General features: G+C 50.6%; 2 protein-coding genes across 2 annotated transcripts; both read right to left on the reverse strand.

The window, feature by feature from the left end:
* Nucleotides 1–341: 341 nt before the first annotated feature.
* On the reverse strand, nt 342–1,313 carry LOC138732607 (olfactory receptor 14A16-like). The gene has a single exon (XM_069879248.1). The coding sequence runs from the start codon at nt 1,311–1,313 to the stop codon at nt 342–344; it is 972 nt and encodes a 323-aa protein (XP_069735349.1).
* Nucleotides 1,314–12,080: 10,767 nt separating this feature from the next.
* On the reverse strand, nt 12,081–12,896 carry LOC138732608 (olfactory receptor 14C36-like; the record flags this gene model as incomplete). The annotated part of the gene is made up of 1 exon (XM_069879249.1): nt 12,081–12,896. A coding segment is annotated over one exon (816 nt), but the record flags the coding sequence as incomplete, so codon positions are not given.
* Nucleotides 12,897–16,578: the final 3,682 nt, after the last annotated feature.

Raw genomic sequence — 16,578 nt, forward strand, 5'->3', positions numbered from 1 at the left:
GGGGGAGGAGGAGAGTGTGGAAATGGAGAGAGAACAGCTCTGGGGGATCAAGTGCTGGTGCCTGGCAGTGCTGCCCTGCTGGGACTTTCTTCTTTTCCAGCCAGGAGCAAAGGAATTGTTCCTGAAGCTCCAGAAATCCTTGGAGTTAGGGTCAGAGGAAGAGACAAGGTGCTGCAGTGGCTTTATTTTGATTACAATAGTGTGGGTTGTCATTACCTAACCCACAACCAACTCAAAAAGAGTTGAAAACACGATCACAAGCTAAAAAAACAGTAGAAATATAAAAATATAGAAGGCAGTAACACCAGCCATGAGTAACACCAGAACTGCTATGCAGAAGGTCAGGAATTTATTGCATCAGAGCTCTGTCCAGTTATAAGTTCCCGCAGCGCATCCTTGAGGTCCTTGTTCCTCAAGCCGTAGATGAGGGGATTCAGTGCTGGAGTTACCACTGCATAGAGAAATGACACAACTAAATTCATGGATGGGGAGGAGAAGGAGGGAGGCTTAAGGTAGGTAAACATGTCAGTGCTGAGAAACAGGGAGACCACAGCCAGGTGAGGGAGGCACGTGGAGAAGGCTTTGTGCCGTCCCTGCTCCGAGGGGATCCTCAGCACGGCCCTGAAGATCTGCACATAGGACACCACAATGAAAACAAAACAGCCAAAACCTACTAAGAAACTAACCACAAGAAGCCCAACCTCCCGGAGGTTGGCATGTGAGCAGGAGAGCTTGAGGATCTGGGGGATTTCACAGAAGAACTGGTCCACAGCATTGCCCTGGCAGAGGGGCAGGGAAAATGTACTGGCCGTGTGCAGCAGAGAAGAGAGAAACCCAGCACCCCAGGCAGCTGCTGCCATGTGGACACAAGCTCTGGTGCCCAGGAGGGTCCCGTAGTGCAGGGGGTTGCAGATGGCAACGTAGCGGTCATAGGACATGACTGTGAGAAGAAAATATTCTGTACCAAGGAAGAAAATAAATAGAAACATTTGGGCAACGCATCCTGAGTAGGAGATGGTCTTGGTGTCCCAGAGGGAATTGGCCATGGATTTGGGGACAGTGGTGGAGATGGATCCCAGGTCGAGGAGGGCGAGGTTGAGGAGGAAGAAGTACCTGGGGGTGTGGAGGTGGTGGTCCCAGGCGATGGTGATGATGATGAGGCCGTTTCCCAGGAGGGCAGCCAGGTAGATGCCCAGGAAGAGCCAGAAGTGCAAGAGCTGCAGCTCCCGTGAGTCTGCGAATGGCAGGAGGAGGAACTGGGTGATGGAGCTGCTGTTGGACATCTGCTGCCTCCAGACATGGGGCACTGTCATATGAGAGAAGGACAGTGACAAGTTAGGATAACCTCTGAGCCAAATCAAAGCCATTTCTCCTTCCCCTCCCTCCTGCTCACACCTTGTCACCTTTTTTCAGCCCTTCCTCCAGCTCTGAGCCTGGAGCCCTGCTCGGTGCCGGCTGAATGTGCCGGGAGGAGCAGAGCCTCTGCCCGCTGGCTGCAAGGAGTCAGCCCTGCTCTGCAGCAGGGGACATGGGGACGGTGGGGACAGGGGACACTGCTGGGGCTCAGCGTTGTCCAGGGGAACTGCTCCTGGTGCAGAAGGGCCTGTCAGCATCTGCACTGCCGGGGATGAGGAGCTGAGAAGGTAGCAGGCTTAGAGGTTTCGAATGCCTAAAGGTGAGACGGGACAGGTTTGCATCTGTGAGGGCAGCATAGTGCTTGCGAGGAAAACTCAAGAAAAGCCAAATGTCCTAACGAGGATATCTTAGTGCAGACGAGATAATTAATTCCTCAGGAATGCACTGCCCAAAGCCGCACAGAAGATCAGTGCCTGACTCTGCAACTCCCATCCCCAGAGAGACTGGCAGAGAGAACAAGAGAACAACAGCAACATCTCTGGTTTAAGTTTCCTCTCCATCTCTGATCCTATCCCTTCTCTCTGGAGGTTTTCCTCAATGGAGCTGATTCCCCGTCCCGTGCCTTCTCCCTGTCAGTGCTCACAGATCCCATCTGACCCTCTCTGCATCCCCCTGGCCCTACACAAACATCTGCCCGGGTTAAGCTGGACGTAGGGTCTTGTTGATAAGCAGAAAAGGATGGAACAGACTGAGCCTGATGGGTCCAGCAGAGGTGATGCTGCTGCTGTCCATGGGCAGAGGACCAGCTGGAGACATATTTGGAGGCTCCTATCGGACCTGCTGACCACTCAAGGATACTGCTCAGGAGTCTCAGTGATTTGTTTAAGCATGAAAGGCTCTGGTTCCATTTCTCCCACCAAATTCCCCAGGTGCAGGGAACTGAAAACACAGAGTCTGGGAAGTTCCTTATCTTTAATGCAAGAGCCCTCCTGACAGATCCCACAGGCTGTGGCTGTGCCGGCTTTAGGAGATCCCTCCAGCAACCGCACCTGCATTGTCCTGCACTCAGAGACTCACCTGGAGAAGGGCTGTGAAGAGTTTTCTCCAAATGAAACCTCCTCTCTCCTGCCACCCCACCTGCCTTTCCCCTCTCTCTGCTCCCTCCTGTCCCCTCGCTGCCTGCAGGCAGTGCCCTCAGCCCTGCTGGGCTTGGCAGAGGAGCTGCTCCCGGCCAGACCTGGCTCTTTTCTCAACTTCTGTCTCATGATGAGCTCCCTGCCTGCCAGGAGCCCAGCCCAGCTCAGCAGCAGAGGAGCAGCCCAAGGCAGCGCTTTCTCTGCTCCCTCTGGGCTCCCTCGAGGTGTCCCTGGGGCTCCAGGGGAACATTCTGAGAAACAGGCTGAAGCCATCCCTGATGCTTCCTTCATCATCTGGGCAGGCACACTTCTGTCCTGCAGTGTCATTGCTCCTGTTAGAAAAATAATAGGGAATGAGAATCAATTTCTTGTCTCACCATTAGACAGGACCTCAGAAAGGTGACAGGGAACGAAATCATTTCTCCAAAGTAGGAGGATCTGTCCCACGGAGTGAATTCAGGCATTTCATCCGAGGTCTTTAGACTTGGGGCTGGGAAGACACTCAGCTCCCTTTCCCCCAGACACATCTTCTGCAAAGCTTATGCACACACAGGGTCTTGAAACCCTTGGTCGTGGTTTCCTCATGGCAGGGATGAGTTTGCCTGGTGCCACAGCTTCAGGGCTTCATCCCTAATGGGCAGCAATGCCCTCAGCCAGGGGCACAGGCAGGAGGAGCTGGAGCCATTCCCATGGGAGACAGAGCTGGGACATGGTCACAGAGCTCAGGAGAGATGGTAGTCAAGGACAGCATCTTCCAAGCACTGCAAGGCTCCAGATAAACTGAGTCTCAGCTTGAAAGTCCATTCAAGGACCCATGATGAGATTTTGCTGCTTCAGGAACAGTTAAAGAAGAAAAATACGCTGCGTAGGCACTGCTGGATTTAGAAGGGTCAGGTGTCACAGATCTGAGGTTCACTGTGTCCTCTGTCCCTGCCTTCCCCATCAAGGTCTCACAGGGCTTTGTGACTCATGGTAGGACTCTGGAGGAGTTTGACCAGTAGTGGGTAGAGGTCAAGTCAGGGATCTCTTGGGCAAAAGGAATTCTTCACAGTCTATGAGACAGGAGGGACAGCATCGCAGGGAGCTGAGGGAACAGGAAGATGTCACAGTGTCTCCATCATCTTCCAGAGGTCATGGAGAGTGTGGGAACTCCCTGACCGCTGGTACCACTGCCACATCAGAAATGGCCAGTGGATGAGTAGGGGAGCAAAAGGCTTTGCCCCAGAATTTGTCTAGTAGGATCCCATTTCTGGGTGTCTGAAAGAGAAGGGGATTTTATTTCCCTTGGTAGATTATGTCTCACCATCCTTCTATGACCCAACTCTTCCACGGTCTGATTCTCCCATGACCACTTACATAAGCCACCTCTTCTAGGACGCAGGTTTTCTGTCACCTGAGCCCTCTTTGACTCTAGTGAATCTTCTATGACCCAAGACTTATATGACCCTTCTAAGACTTCTTTATGACCTGAATTTTTTTATGTCCAGACTGCTCTATGACCCTTAAATGACCCAAACTTTCTATGAAACTTTTATGACCAGACTCTTCTATAAACAGCACTTCTCTGTCCCTTTTATGACCTGATCTTTCTATAGCCCAAATCTTCTTTGATCCTTCTATGACCCAACACTTCTCTAAACCTTCTACAGTTGAATTCTTATATGACCCAACCCTCTATGACGCCAATCCTCTAAGATATGAGTCTTTTATGACCCAACACTTCTAAAAAATGTCTTCTATGACCCAAGCCTTCTGTGACCCAAGCCTTCTGTGACCCAACTCTCCTCTGACTCTTCCGTAACTTTCTATGGCCTGACTTCTCTGTGATTCTTCTATGACCTGACTCTTCTATAACCCGACTCCTCTATGACCCGACTAATCTATGACACGGCCCTTCTATGGCCCAACCCTTTTGTGAACCGGCACTTCTATGACCCCTCTATGACCCGACTCAAGTTTCTATGAGTCGACTCTTCCATGACCCAAATATTCTATAACCCAAATCTTCTATGACTCAAATATTCTATGAGCTGACTCTTCTATGGACCATCTGTGACTGGGCTCTTCTATATCTCCTCTACGAGCCGACTTGTCTATGACTAAACTCTTCCACGACCATCTCTTACATGACCAGGTCCTTCTATGACTTAAGCCTTCTATGAACAAACCGTTCTATGACCCAGCTACTCTCTGACTCTTCAGTGCTGTGTCTTTCTCCGATCCAGGTCTTCTGTGACTCTTCTATGACATGAATCATTTATGCTCCAACACTTCTATGACCAATATATGACCAGATGCTTCTGTGACCCGACTCTTCTAGGACCCAACTATTAACAAACCCTTCTATGACCTGACCCCTCTATGACACTCTATGACCTGACTCATATGAGACGCTTCCTTTATGAACTGACAATTCTATGGCTCTATGACAACTCTATACTCTTCTATAATGTGATACTTCTGCAGTCTTTCTATATCCTGATGCTTCTACAACGCACACTTTCTGTGCCTCAATGTTTCCATGAAACTTCTATGAGCAAACTCTTCTATGACCTTTCCATGACCCAACACTGCCAATACCCGACTAAACTCTCACACTCATATGACTTGACTCTTCCATGACCTGAGTATTCTATGATCCACAATGATTTGAACGTTCTATGAACCATCTGTCCTTCTGTATTGCACCTCTATGACTCGACTCCTCTCTGACATGATCTTTCTCACAAACGCATTTTCTGCCACTCTTCTACGATCCAACCCGTTCATAACCCTACCCTTCTATCCCCCAACTCTTCTGGTGCACGTGGAGCTGTGTGAGAGCCTTGGCATCTCAAGGAACCCTACAGGCCTGTATTTGGAATCACATGAAATAACTGCTTCCACTTCAATTCAGCAATGTGAGAAGGCTCATGGCACCAACATCATTGCAGTCAAAGCCACATCTGCCTGCCCAGGGCCTGGGGGTCAGGGCTTGGACTTTCTGCTTCACCAAGTGAACCCAGGCTTTTCTCAGCATCACAGTCGCCTGCACGGCGCCTTTGTCCTCCTGCAATCATGGCCTCCAATTCTCGGCTCTAATGAGTCCCTGGGGAGCCTTTGTCACTAACGATGCTCACTGAGACCAACTAAGACTTCAAGAAATTTTGAGCTTTGCTTTTGACTTCTTGAGAGCTTTGTTCCATCTCCTCTCAGCAGCTGAGGTTCAAGGACTCATCAGCAATTCCTTCCTGGATCTCATTAACCTACAGAAAGCCTTAATGAGCTCTTTCTCTTCCTGTTGTTTTCTTCAAGTCTTCAAGCCTCGCATGGCTCCTTGTAGTCATTTCCCAGTGTGGTTACAGAGGAAGATTTCAAAGTGCACCTAAGAAAAACGTTTTATCTGAAACTTTCTAGAACTTTCAAAATCATAAAATGGTTTGGGTTGGTAAGGACCTTAAAGCCCATCCAGTTTCAACCCCCCTTCCCTGGGCAGGGACACCACCCACTGGACCAGGCTGCTCAAAGCCCCATCCAGCCCGACCTTGAACCCCTCCAGGCAGGGGGCACACACAGCTTCCCTGGGATACCTGAGCCACGTCCTCACCACCTTCTTTGTGAACAATTCCTCCCTAATGTCTAATCTAAATCTTCCCTGGCCATAACACCATCCCGTCATCCTATCATTCCATGCCCTTGGAAAAAGTCCCTTGCCAGCTTTCTTGGTGACCCCTTCAGGTACGGGAAGGCCTCTATAACGTCCCCCTGATGCCTTCTCTTCTGCAGGCTGAGGAAGTTCCAGGAGAAGATCAATATTTCTTTGTGAAATCCCTTTTGAAAGGGCATGGGATTGGTGGAGGTCTCTTGTTAGTGAGGAAGAGCAAGTGTTCTGGTGCCCACATCCACCTCCTCAGGGCAAACTTCAGCTGGCCAGCTCTCTGTCCGTGCTTCTCCATGGAGATGTTTTTTTCATTTGAGGGCCAAGATAAAAATAGATTAATAGACGAAAGAAAAAAAGATAAAAGGAATATAAAGAGAGACCAAACCCAATGCAATTTACATCACTTCCCACCTCCTGCTTGGGGCAGCCTGCTAAGTGGGTCTCTATTTTATGCTCATAGACAAACCTAGGGAACAAGAGAGCTCAGTTTAGACGTCAACAGGGCACCGAGGCCACGATTGAAAGAAAGGACTTTGGCACTTGACGGCTCCATGAACGCAGCTATCACCTGGCCAAAGCTCCTGTGACACCTGGGAACATCCAGCTTCTCGTCCAGAGGAGCAGGATCCTTCTGGGATGGACAGGAGGGGAAAAGCCTTTGTGTGAGCGTGGGGCAGCCTCGGCCGAGGCTCCAGGGCAGCGGGGGATTCTGCACCCCTGGGGGTTCAAACTCAGCAGATTTGATGCCTCGGGAGAGCTCTTCAGCCTTCAGCACAATTCAGCACAATTTTTAAGGCACAAAGTCTGGTTTTCTGTGTCCACAGCTTCCATGTTGGAGACAAAAGCCTCTAACAGGGTTCAAAAGCTCATTTTTAGCTCCCAAAGCCTCCTTTTCAGGCAACAAAGCCTCACTGTGAGGGCTCAAATCCTCTTTTTGAGCCTCTCAAATCCCATTTTTAGGGTGAAAGCCATCCTGTTCACTACCATGGCATCTTTTTAGGGCAAAGAACCTGATGTCGGGGCTCAAAGATGCAATTTCAGTTTCAAAGCAACATTTGTAGGGCCCAAAGGCTCTTTTTGAAGCTCCAAACTCTCACATAAAGGATCCAACCTCCCCCTTTACAGCCTCAAGCCTCCATTGGAGCACCCAAAGTCCTGCAGTTTTGACCAGAGCTTCATTTCTTGAGGCAACAGAGGAACCAAGAGGTTTGTCTCCTTCGCAGGGACAAAAGACTTAACTTGTAGCACTGCACCCATCTCTTTAGTGCCCCAAGTCTCATATTTAGGGTGGAAATCCTTGATTTTAGGGTTCCAACTTGTCTTTTAACACTTATAGCTTTTCTTAGGAGGCCCATAGTTACATTTTGAGTCTCAACCCTCGTTTTTTAAGTCTAAAGACACATTTCATTGTCCCAGAGCATAATTTTTAAGGACCAAAGTTGATTCTGGATGTCCGAAGCCTCAGTGTTATGGGCCAAAGCCTTATTTTTAGCTCCTTTCTAGCTTCCAGAGCTTCCTTTTCTGGGAACAAAGCTTCATTTTTGGAGTTGTTTGCAGTTGTAAAGGCCCAGATCCTCATTTTTAGCCTCTCAGGTATATTTCAAGCTGCAAAGCTGTTGTCTTTGGTACCACAGCATCATTTCAGGCATGAAACCCGAGGTCCGGGCTCAAAGCCTCAGTTTCACTTTCAAAGCACCACTGGTAGGACCCAAACCCTCCTTTTGAAGCTCCAGACTGTCATGGAAAGTATCCAACCCCCTCCTTGATGGCTCAAAGCCTCTACTGGAGTGCCTAAAGCCCTGCATTCAGGACCAGAGCTTCATTTCTTGGAAGCAAGAGGTTCTCATCCCTTGAGGGATCAAAAGACACATTTGTAGCTCCACACCCATCCTTTTAGTGCAGAAGTCTCATGTTTTGGACTGAAATCTTCAATTCCAGGGTTCTAACCTGTTTTCTAGGACCCATAGACATTGTACTCCCAGCAGATATCAGGCAGATTGAAGTCTCCCACAAGAACGAGAGGCATTGATCTAGAGATTGACCGCAGCTGTTTATAGAAGAGCCCATCAGCTGCTTCTCCTTGGCTGGGTGGTCTGTAACAGACTCCCATCACAATATCTACCTTCTTATGGGCTCCTCTGATTTTAACCCACAGGCACTCAACCTCCTGATCGCCACATTCCATCTCAACGGAGTCCAAGTCCTCCCTTACAAAGAGGGCTACCCCGCCTCCTCTCCTACCCTTCCTATCCCTCCTGAAGGGTTTGTACCCCACCATAGCCATACTCCGGTTATATGACTCGTCCCACCACGTTTCTGTGATGGCAACGACATCATAGGCCCCTTGCCCTACGACAGCTTCCAGCTCTTCCTTCTTATTCCCCATGCTGCGTGCATTGGTGTAAATGCCCTTCAGCTGAGCTGCTGAGCCTTCAGCCCTCTTAGAGGGAACAGAGTTTGTTCCCAATTGCCTGGTAACTGGAGTAGCTCGCTCCAGAGTGCCTGTATCTCCTTGAGCACCCTCAGGTGTGTTCTCCCCCACTTTCTGTGTGGTGAGGTTCTGGTGGTCCTCACCAGCACACCCTCTCCCAATCACCAATTCCCCACGTCCAGGCTCGTTCTTGTCTAGCCTGGGCTCAACCCCCTCCCCCTTCACATCTAGTTTAAAGCTCGATTTATGAGCTTAGTTAGGTTTTTAGCAAGGGCTTTAGCCCCCCTAGGAGACCCACGTGTCCACCCTTAGCGTGAAAGCCTGGGGGTGCGTGAGCCACCCCATGATCAAAGAAGCCAAAGCCCCTCTCCTCGCACCAGGCTCGGAGCCAGGTATTAATCGAATTCTTCATCCTGGCTTCCCGCTCCTCCCTATTTAGCCTTGGGATGGAGCAGAATACTACTTGTGCCCCAGAGCCCTCCATCACTTTCCCAATGGCCCTGAAGTCTTTCTTGATGGCTTTGGCCTTTTGTTTGTTAGGTCGTCGTTACCAGTTTGGACTATCAGAGGATAGTAGTCTGTCTCGTGGACCAGGGAAGGAAGTTTTCTAGCTCCCTCCTTCCCTGATGCACCTGGTAAGCAGCAGACCTCTCTGTGGAGCGGGTCCGGTCTGCAGATGGGTCCCTCTGTTCCTTTTAGGAGGGAGTCCCCTACAACAATCACCCTCCTCTTCTTCTTGATGGAGGATGTTTTTATCTTTTTCTGAGGATGGTGCAGCCTAGGGAAGGATTCTAGGCTGTGGGAACCATCATCCTCATCCTCGGGGTTAGATTCCACCTGCAGCAGCTGGTACTTGTTCCCCAGGGGGATCTGGGGTTTTGCTGTCTGGGTGAGGGGAGCAGGTTTCCTTCCTCTGGCAGGAACTTGCTGCCCTTCCCCATCTCTTGTTCCCCCAACCGTGCAGTTTGCAGGTGGATGATGTTCGGACACAACAGCCCCAGCAGCCCCTGAGTTAGTGAGAGGGCCCTGCTCCACTGGTCTATCTCTCTCTCGCACTCCCTGACGGACATAGAAGGGCCTGAACATAGAAATCTGGGTCATAGAAGTGGCCTTGTGGGCTGCACAGGGAGGAAAGCAGCACCGGCAGCCAGGCCAGGCTGGACATGCTCCCTTGGGGAAAGGGATGTCCTTGGAGAAGTGCAAGGGAGCATTTCTGTGGCTGCAGAATCCACAAGAAAGATAATCCTCTTCCCGCAGGTCCTCGTGTGGGGCAGGCTGCTCTGCTGCTGAGCTCAGACTCTCGCCCTGGCCTGGGCAGAGGGGCTGGAACGGTGAGGACACGGTCTGTGGTGGCATCTGCTGGATTGAAACCAGGAGTCCTGGATTTCCGTTGCTCTTCGTGTCCAGCCTCTCTTCTTGCCCAGAGCTTGTCAGAGCCCAGAGCAGGGCTGTGTGCAGAGCCCAGCGTGGGACACGGCTGGGACCTCATCCCAGTCTTGAGCTTCCTCAAGGAGGGCAGTGAAGGGGAACGTGCTGATCTCCTTTCCCTGGTGACCAGGGTAGGTCACAAGGAAAAGGAATGAAGCTGCATCAGGGGAAGTTCCAACTGGACATCTGGAAAAGGTTCCTCATGGAGAGGGTGCTCAGTCACTGGAACACCCCAGGGAAGTGGTGATGGCACCAAGCCTGTCAGAGTTCAAGGAGCATCTTGACAATCATCTTAGTGATATGGTTCCATTTTACACAGTCGTGTGAGGATCAGGGAGCTGGACTCAGTGATCCTCATGAGCCCCTTCCAACCCAAGATATTCTAGAAGCCTGATTCTAGAAGTGATCTTCAAGCTCAAAAAACAGTCTGCCCATCCACTACCCTTCCCTTGACATTCCTTCTTCCTGACAAGTTCCTCCTTGTGACTCTTTCCTCTCCCAGACATCATCCTAGCTCTCCATATCGTTCTGTATTTGGGTCCTACCAGTAAGCTCCCTACCTGCATTTGCTCCTCTCTGCACTTGGTGCTTGATCGCAGGCTGCTTAACACCTATTTCTGCACATGGCACATCATCCCCAGACACCACTAAACCCTTATCCAGTCATAAATTTTTATAATAAAAGCAGATTTTGTGCACATATAGAAATTTCCAGAAACTGTAATAACTTCATGCAATCCCTGTGGGCAGAAGAAATGGCAAAGGGCCCGAGGTGCCCCCTGACTGTAAGGGATTTGTGTCTGTGACGCTGCAGGGGCAACAGAAGGAACACAAGGGATTTGCCCCAGAGATGCTGTCAGCAGATCCTGGCAGGTGCCGAGGTGTGAAGGACCCGTGGTGCCCCCGTACCGTAAGGGATTTTCCTGGTGATGCTGCCAGCCTGTTCCTGGCCTGAGGAGGCTCCGTTGTGTTTTCCATCCGTCCCCAAACCCTCTCCCTGCACAGGTCCTGTGGGGGCTTGGGCAGAGCTCCTTTCCCAGCCGTGTTCCTGCTGCTGCCCCGTCACCTCCAGAGACACAACTGACCTCACCGTCCCCGTCACAGTCAGATGTTTCCTACTGGATTCTGAGTTTCTGAGACACAACTGACATCCTAACCCCCTACTCATCCATCACCTCCTCATGTCCTAGGACCTGAACAGGTAAAAGTACGCTTGCCCCACATCATGAGGAATGAACACGGGGACCTTGGTTCGTGGAGGGACATCCAAGTGCTATATTGAGGCGACTTCCCATGTCTTGTTACTTGCAATGAGAAGAGACTTCGAGGCAATATCTGTCCCAGAGATCTTCGTGGAAACTGAAGAAACTGCTCTTTCTACACGTTCAGGTTCATCTCAGCTCACAGACATGATGTGTGCGCTCACATCTGATCCGTACAATGCCAAATTGGCCTTTGGTCTACTCAATCAGTGTCCTCTCATGGAAGAACAAAGAAACTCTCCAAGCTGGGGTGAGAGGCCAGTGCTGGGAATGGTGGTTGGCAGGGGTTTCACCAGGATTATTGCCTCTGGGACAAATGCTTGAGTCAGTTCCTGCAAGAAAGTTTAGAAGAAGCCCCAAGCCTTGAGGCTCTGCCCTGAGGAGATCCCCTTGCTCTATGGAAAGGCTGCTGTGGAGGCAGCTCTGTCCCACAAGCAGCATGGCTGTGACCAAGCTCAGAGCCCTCAGGCCTTACAGCAAGGCAAGTGGGGAGAAGGAGAGTGTGGAAATGGAGAGAGAACAGCTCTGGGGGATCAAGTGCTGGTGCCTGGCAGTGCTGCCCTGCTGGGACTTTCTTCTTTTCCAGCCATGAGCAAAGGAATTGTTCCTGAAGCTCCAGAAAGCCTTGGAGGAAGGGTCAGAGGAAGAGACAAGGTGCTGCAGTGGCTTTATTTTGATTACAATAGTGTGGGTTGTCATTACCTAACCAACAACCAACTCAAAAAGAGTTGAAAACACGATCACAAGCTAAAAAAACAGTAGAAATATAAAAATATAGAAGGCAGTAACACCAGCCATGAGTAACACCAGAACTGCTATGCAGAAGGTCAGGAATTTATTGCATCAGAGCTCTGTCCAGTTATAAGTTCCCGCAGCGCATCCTTGAGGTCCTTGTTCCTCAAGCCGTAGATGAGGGGATTCAGTGCTGGAGTTACCACTGCATAGAGAAACGACACAACTAAATTCATGGATGGGGAGGAGAAGGAGGGAGGCTTAAGGTAGGTAAACATGTCAGTGCTGAGAAACAGGGAGACCACAGCCAGGTGAGGGAGGCACGTGGAGAAGGCTTTGTGCCGTCCCTGCTCCGAGGGGATCCTCAGCACGGCCCTGAAGATCTGCACATAGGACACCACAATGAAAACAAAACAGCCAAAACCTACAAAGAAACTAACCACAAGAAGCCCAGCCTCCCTGAGGTTGGCATGTGAGCAGGAGAGCTTGAGGATCTGGGGGATTTCACAGAAGAACTGGTCCACAGCATTGTCCTGGCACAGGGGCAGGGAAAATGTACTGGCCGTGTGCAGCAGAGCAGAGAGAAACCCAGCACCCCAGGCAGCTGCTGCCATGCGGACACAAGCTCTGGTGCCCAGGAGGGTCCCGTAGTGCAGGGGTTTGCAGATGGCAACGTAGCGGTCATAGGACATGACTGTGAGAAGAAAATATTCTGTACCAAGGAAGAAAATAAATAGAAACATTTGGGCAACACATCCTGAGTAGGAGATGGTCTTGGTGTCCCAGAGGGAATTGGCCATGGATTTGGGGACAGTGGTGGAGATGGATCCCATGTCGAGGAGGGCGAGGTTGAGGAGGAAGAAGTACATGGGGGTGTGGAGGTGGTGGTCGCAGGCGATGGTGATGATGATGAGGTCGTTTCCCAGGAGGGCAGCCAGGTAGATGCCCAGGAAGAGCCAGAAGTGCAAGAGCTGCAGCTCCCGTGAGTCTGCGAATGGCAGGAGGAGGAACTGGGTGATGGAGCTGCTGTTGGACATCTGCTGCCTCCAGACACAGGACACTGTCATATGAGAGAAGGACAGTGACAAGTTAGGATAACCTCTGAGCCAAATCAAAGCCATTTCTCCTTCCCCTCCCTCCTGCTCACACCTTGTCACCTTTTTTCAGCCCTTCCTTCAGCTCTCAGCCTGGAGCCCTGCTCGGTGCCGGCTGAATGTGCCGGGAGGAGCAGAGCCTCTGCCCGCTGGCTGCGAGGAGTCAGCCCTGCTCTGCAGCAGGGGACATGGGGACGGTGGGGACAGGGGACACTGCTGGGGCTCAGCGTTGTCCAGGGGAACTGCTGCTGGTGCAGAAGGGCCTGTCAGCATCTGCACTGCTGGGGATGAGGAGCTGAGAAGGTAGCAGGCTTAGAGGTTTCGGATGCCTAAAGGTGTGACGGGACAGGTTTGCATCTGTGAGGGCAGCATAGTGCTTGCGAGGAAAACTCAAGAAAATCCAAATGTCCTAACGAGGATATCTTAGTGCAGACGAGATAATTAATTCCTCAGGAATGCACTGCCCAAAGCCGCACAGAAGATCAGTGCCTGACTCTGCAACTCCCATCCCCAGAGAGACTGGCAGAGAGAACAAGAGAACAACAGCAACATCTCTGGTTTAAGTTTCCTCTCCATCTCTGATCCTATCCCTTCTGTCTGGAGGTTTTCCTCAATGGAGCTGATTCCCTGTCCCATGCCTTCTCCCTGTCAGCGCTCACAGATCCCATCTGACCCTCTCTGCATCCCCCTGGCCCTACACAAACATCTGCCCGGGTTAAGCTGGACGTAGGGTCTTGTTGATAAGCAGAAAAGGATGGAACAGACTGAGCCTGATGGGTCCAGCAGAGGTGATGCTGCTGCTGTCCATGGGCAGAGGACCAGCTGGAGACATATTTGGAGGCTCCTATCGGACCTGCTGACCACTCAAGGATACTGCTCAGGAGTCTCAGTGATTTGTTTAAGCATGAAAGGCTCTGGTTCCATTTCTCCCACCAAATTCCCCAGGTGCAGGGAACTGAAAACACAGAGTCTGGGAAGTTCCTTATCTTTAATGCAAGAGCCCTCCTGACAGATCCCACAGGCTGTGGCTGTGCCGGCTTTAGGAGATCCCTCCAGCAACCGCACCTGCATTGTCCTGCACTCAGAGACTCACCTGGAGAAGGGCTGTGAAGAGTTTTCTCCAAATGAAACCTCCTCTCTCCTGCCACCCCACCTGCCTTTCCCCTCTCTCTGCTCCCTCCTGTCCCCTCGCTGCCTGCAGGCAGTGCCCTCAGCCCTGCTGGGCTTGGCAGAGGAGCTGCTCCCGGCCAGACCTGGCTCTTTTCTCAACTTCTGTCTCATGATGAGCTCCCTGCCTGCCAGGAGCCCAGCCCAGCTCAGCAGCAGAGGAGCAGCCCAAGGCAGCGCTTTCTCTGCTCCCTCTGGGCTCCCTCGAGGTGTCCCTGGGGCTCCAGGGGAACATTCTGAGAAACAGGCTGAAGCCATCCCTGATGCTTCCTTCATCATCTGGGCAGGCACACTTCTGTCCTGCAGTGTCATTGCTCCTGTTAGAAAAATAATAGGGAATGAGAATCAATTTCTTGTCTCACCATTAGACAGGACCTCAGAAAGGTGACAGGGAACGAAATCATTTCTCCAAAGTAGGAGGATCTGTCCCACGGAGTGAATTCAGGCATTTCATCCGAGGTCTTTAGACTTGGGGCTGGGAAGACACTCAGCTCCCTTTCCCCCAGACACATCTTCTGCAAAGCTTATGCACACACAGGGTCTTGAAACCCTTGGTCGTGGTTTCCTCATGGCAGGGATGAGTTTGCCTGGTGCCACAGCTTCAGGGCTTCATCCCTAATGGGCAGCAATGCCCTCAGCCAGGGGCACAGGCAGGAGGAGCTGGAGCCATTCCCATGGGAGACAGAGCTGGGACATGGTCACAGAGCTCAGGAGAGATGGTAGTCAAGGACAGCATCTTCCAAGCACTGCAAGGCTCCAGATAAACTGAGTCTCAGCTTGAAAGTCCATTCAAGGACCCATGATGAGATTTTGCTGCTTCAGGAACAGTTAAAGAAGAAAAATACGCTGCGTAGGCACTGCTGGATTTAGAAGGGTCAGGTGTCACAGATCTGAGGTTCACTGTGTCCTCTGTCCCTGCCTTCCCCATCAAGGTCTCACAGGGCTTTGTGACTCATGGTAGGACTCTGGAGGAGTTTGACCAGTAGTGGGTAGAGGTCAAGTCAGGGATCTCTTGGGCAAAAGGAATTCTTCACAGTCTATGAGACAGGAGGGACAGCATCGCAGGGAGCTGAGGGAACAGGAAGATGTCACAGTGTCTCCATCATCTTCCAGAGGTCATGGAGAGTGTTGGAACTCCCTGACCGCTGGTACCACTGCCACATCAGAAATGGCCAGTGGATGAGTAGGGGAGCAAAAGGCTTTGCCCCAGAATTTGTCTAGTAGGATCCCATTTCTGGGTGTCTGAAAGAGAAGGGGATTTTATTTCCCTTGGTAGATTATGTCTCACCATCCTTCTATGACCCAACTCTTCCACGGTCTGATTCTCCCATGACCAGACACTTACATAAGCCACCTCTTCTAGGACGCAGGTTTTCTGTCACCTGAGCCCTCTTTGACTCTAGTGAATCTTCTATGACCCAAGACTTATATGACCCTTCTAAGACTTCTTTATGACCTGAATTTTTTTATGTCCAGACTGCTCTATGACCCTTAAATGACCCAAACTTTCTATGAAACTTTTATGACCAGACTCTTCTATAAACAGCACTTCTCTGTCCCTTTTATGACCTGATCTTTCTATAGCCCAAATCTTCTTTGATCCTTCTATGACCCAACACTTCTCTAAACCTTCTACAGTTGAATTCTTATATGACCCAACCCTCTATGACGCCAATCCTCTAAGATATGAGTCTTTTATGACCCAACACTTCTAAAAAATGTCTTCTATGACCCAAGCCTTCTGTGACCCAAGCCTTCTGTGACCCAACTCTCCTCTGACTCTTCCGTAACTTTCTATAACCTGACTTCTCTGTGATTCTTCTATGACCTGACTCTTCTATAACCCGACTCCTCTATGACCCGACTAATCTATGACACGGCCCTTCTATGGCCCAACCCTTTTGTGAACCGGCACTTCTATGACCCCTCTATGACCCGACTCAAGTTTCTATGAGTCGACTCTTCCATGACCCAAATATTCTATAACCCAAATCTTCTATGACTCAAATATTCTATGAGCTGACTCTTCTATGGACCATCTGTGACTGGGCTCTTCTATATCTCCTCTACGAGCCGACTTGTCTATGACTAAACTCTTCCGCGACCATCTCTTACATGACCAGGTCCTTCTATGACTTAAGCCTTCTATGAACAAACCGTTCTATGACCCAGCTACTCTCTGACTCTTCAGTGCTGTGTCTTTCTCCGATCCAGGTCTTCTGTGACTCTTCTATGACATGAATCATTTATGCTCCAACACTTCTATGACCAATATATGATCAGATGCTTCTGTGACCCGACTCTTCTAGGACCCAACCATTAACAAACCCTT

Source organism: Phaenicophaeus curvirostris, chromosome 34 (assembly GCF_032191515.1).
Source record: "Phaenicophaeus curvirostris isolate KB17595 chromosome 34, BPBGC_Pcur_1.0, whole genome shotgun sequence".
NCBI lineage: Eukaryota > Metazoa > Chordata > Aves > Cuculiformes > Cuculidae > Phaenicophaeus > Phaenicophaeus curvirostris.